Source organism: Rutidosis leptorrhynchoides, chromosome 1, assembly GCF_046630445.1.
Source record: "Rutidosis leptorrhynchoides isolate AG116_Rl617_1_P2 chromosome 1, CSIRO_AGI_Rlap_v1, whole genome shotgun sequence".
Taxonomy (NCBI): Eukaryota; Viridiplantae; Streptophyta; class Magnoliopsida; order Asterales; family Asteraceae; genus Rutidosis; species Rutidosis leptorrhynchoides.
In genome coordinates this window covers 15,919,699-15,923,788 of record NC_092333.1, presented here as the reverse complement: position 1 = coordinate 15,923,788, position 4,090 = coordinate 15,919,699, and the positions used below count along the sequence as shown (strand labels likewise).

Sequence of the window (4,090 nt, the reverse complement as noted above, 5' to 3'; positions counted from 1 at the left end):
CGTATTTCATGCTCATCAAAAGGTGCTTCAAGGTCAGCGGCATTTTCGGCAGATAATTGAGGGTACGAAAGGTCCTCCATGCTAGGCCTGTTCTCATTCGGTTCTTGGAACAGGTTGTTGAAATGCCTAAAAACTTCATCCTTTATGTCCTTTGGAGAATCAATCCAAGACCCGTCTACTCGAAGCCCACTAATGTTGTTCTTATTATTTTTTCTCCGAATGAAAGAATGAAAGAACTTTGTATTCTCGTCTCCTTTAAGTATCCATTTGATTCTCGCCTTCTGCTTAAGCATATCACTTTTAACCCTTTCTTTATCGAACCACTTCTTTCGGTGTTCTTTCCACAATAGGAGCTCGTCATCGTTCAACAAGGTTGTTTCTGCTTTTAGTTCCAAACCGAAGGCAACTTCTTTAAGACATTCAATTTCGGCATCAAGGTTGTTGAATTTCTTGTTACTCCACTCCTTTAATACGTGTTTGACATTTTTCAGCTTGTTTCTAAAATTACAGTCTTTTCGACTATACTGAGCAACCGGGAGTAACCATGCATCACGAATTATTTGTTCAACATCGTCTTCGTTTAACCACACATCGAAAATCTTGAAAGGTTTCGGCCCAAAATTTCTTTCTTCGTCTTTCAACAATATTGGACAGTGATCCGAATTATTTCTATCCATAGCCAAAGCCGTGATGTCATTTCACTTAAGGAGAAATTTTTCATTAACCAAAAAACGATCTAACTTACTAAATTTCACACCATCATCACTAACCCTAGTGAAGTTTCGTCCACCCATCGGTATTTCAATCAAGCTATTATCTTCAATAAAATCGTTGAACCTTCTAGCCCTATATTCGATAAAATCACAGTTAAACCTATCCTCTTTACATCTAACTTCATTGAAATCCCCACAGAGTACAAACGCTTCTTCACAACCATCAATAATGATTGATAAGTCATTCCATAACTTAACTTTACTTTGATCGTCATGAGGCCCATAGATGTTGAACACATTAATGGCTTTCGAATTGAGTTTCCACACCCCGCTAATACCTATAACGCAATCAATCCTAGTAACATTAACAGCATCGAAGCAATTCTTGTCCCAAATCAGAAGTTGACCCCCCGAATTCCCAGTCTTTTCTTTTTGGATAAAGTCACACTCAGCAGATCCCCAAATTGAGTACACCCATCTGTCATCTACCACGTTTAACCTAGTCTCCTGTAACACTAAAAAGCTAGGTCGTTCCTTAGCAATAAGATTCCTAATCCACCCCGATTTATCATATTTAGTCCCGATACAAAACCCTCTGATATTGAATGAAATTATCTTCATGATTATAACAAAGCAATACGAAAGAAAAACAGTGAGAACTTAATGGGAGTTACTCTTCTCCTTCCATTTTAGCCCCAATTTGGTACCATACTCCCTTATGCCCATCAATTGTGACGAACTAGAGGAGGTGGAGGGTATCTCGGCCATCTTATCAACCGAAGGGCCTGTCGACATGTTGACAGAGTCACTTGAATTAGAATTATTGTTCACACATGAGGAGCATTTGGAGCGAAGAAGATCATTAGGGTTGTTGAGTCTTGCAGATTCTTTGACCTTTAACACCCTGGAGGATGATTTCCATCGTCTCAAGTATAGCCAACAACATCTTCGGTTATGATTTATGGGTTTCATCGGTTCGTTAAGAGATTTGTTAGATCTCTTCGATTTTTGGGTACCACCAGACTGTGGTTTGTTTCTGGATTTAGACGCCTGTGATTTGTTTCTGGATTTAGACATAGTCTTGGGCCGTGATTGATGAAACGACCCGTCCAAATCCATATGGACGAATACATCAACATCTGGTCCCAGTGCGAGGTATTGACGAACGACTCTAAGTAAAGTCTTTAAAATGAGCAATTGCACAGCGGAAGATTTCTTTAATACCTGAGAATAAACATGCTTAAAAGTGTCAACCAAAAGGTTGGTGAGTTCATTAATTTATTATAAACAATCATTTCCATTAATTTAATAGACCACAAGATTTTCATTTTCATTTCTCATAAACATCATCTCATATCAGGCATTTCGCAAACTGCATAGAGATAAAAATCATTCATATGGTGAACACTTGGTAACCGAACTGACAGGATGCATATAGAATATCCCCCACATACAGGCATTTCGCAAACTGCATGCTATATACCGGCCGTCGCAATTAGTATATATCGATCGAAGTACTAAAACATTAGTAACTCGAATGGGACTTGTCAAGGTCCATAGATCTATTTTTAGGATTCGCGTCAATTAGAAGGCAATTATAATGTCCAACTAATTCTTAGGCTACCAAGCTAAAAGGGGCGATATTCGGTTTCGATAATCCAACCATAGAATGTAATTTAAGTACTTGTGTCTATTTCGTAAAACAGTTATAAAACAGCGCATGTATTCTCAGTCCCAAAAATATATATTGCAAAAGCATTTAAAAAGGGAGTAATGAAACTCACAATACTGTATTTTGTAGTAAAAATACATATGACGACATTGAACAAGTGTAGAGTTGGTCTCGGATTCACGAACCTATATCATTTATATATATATTAATACATATAATGGTAATCGAACAAATTTACATATTATTATTGATATAGTTGTTATTTTAATAAATTATATGTTCCTTTAATAACTTAATTAGATATATTTATTTTTATATACATTATATAGATGACTAGTATTTATTACAAAAATCTCAATTTAGTTATGTTTTATGTTAATTATATATTTTTATATAGAAAAATCTTTATTTGATATATTAGTAGTACTAATAGTAATAATGATAAAAATAATACTAATTATGATAATAATCATGATAAAACCAGATAATTTTGATAAGAATGTTAGTTTTAATAATAGTACTAATTTTAATAAAAATGATAAATTTAAAAGTAATGATACTTTTAGTAATAATAATAATAATAATAAGAATAACAATAACAATAATAATAATAATAATAATAATAATAATAATAATAATAATAATAATAATAATAATAATAATAATAATAATAATAATTAAATTAAAAGTGTATATACCCTTTAATAAGCTTTTCCAAAAAGAATTGCCCGAGACCGGGCTCAAACCTGCGACCTCTCGTTTAAACCCAACACAACACCTTAACCATTTATGCTGTTATTACTTTTCTATCTTGATTCTTAACTAAATAATATATATAACCCGTATAAGTGTTCCTCTCTTCTTTTTTTTTTTTTTAATCACCAATATTATCATCATCGAGTTATCATCAAGTTTGCCATCAACTTAATCATCTAATCATCATCTACGACTCATATTCTTACCACAATGATCTTATGTATATCAACGAATTATCAAGCTTCTCGTTCATCACCTTTTATAACCCATAAAATCTCATTTCTATCATCCTCCATATTCGTAATTCGTCATTTAACTTAAACATCATCTTCATCCTTTATCATACCCGGTTTCATCATCATGATCATACATCACCATTTATCATTACATGGTCACTTCATTATCTATCACTATCATCAATTTAAGTGGGTTTCGTATGTTCAGAAAAATAAAAAAAAATAAGCTCCGTAATATGGTGGGTTTTGTATGACAAGGCAGCCCAAATTTGATTTAAAGGAGTCCAATATAATAGCACATATGCTTCATTAATTGGATCCATCAAACTAGTCTAATAACACAAGTCCAAAAGGTTTCGGTTTAAAAGAAAAATGCAACAGGAAGTGGTAACTGCAGCGGCCCTATTTCGACTAGAAAATAAAAAGGATAATGGTGGTGGTTTCTAGCGACAGAAACATATAGGTAACAGCCAATTCGGTTTTCAATTATAAGCAAGTGGGGTTCGGTTTGCTTTTTGCTTGTGGTCCAAAAGGGGAAGTTGCAGCATATTAATCGGCATCCATTCAGAATTTGCAACGTGGGATGTTAGCTCTAGAATATTGTGATTAGCCATTGGTTTGATAGCTGTAAAGTTATTTGAGTGGGATACAAGGGGTAAGTGTAAACACCTTTATCCTTTTTAAAATCCACCAGCACATATCTCGATTGCTTT

General features: G+C 33.9%; 1 protein-coding gene across 1 annotated transcript; it reads right to left on the bottom strand.

Annotated features, from left to right (window-relative positions):
- Positions 1-698: 698 nt before the first annotated feature.
- On the bottom strand, positions 699-1,334 carry LOC139841974 (uncharacterized). Its single transcript, XM_071832179.1, has one exon. The coding sequence runs from the start codon at positions 1,332-1,334 to the stop codon at positions 699-701; it is 636 nt and encodes a 211-aa protein (XP_071688280.1).
- Positions 1,335-4,090: the final 2,756 nt, after the last annotated feature.

Excerpts from the sequence above, each read along its gene's own strand:
- LOC139841974 (XM_071832179.1), bottom strand. The coding sequence starts at position 1,334 with ATGAAGATAATTTCATTCAATATCAGAGGGTTTTGTATCGGGACTAAA.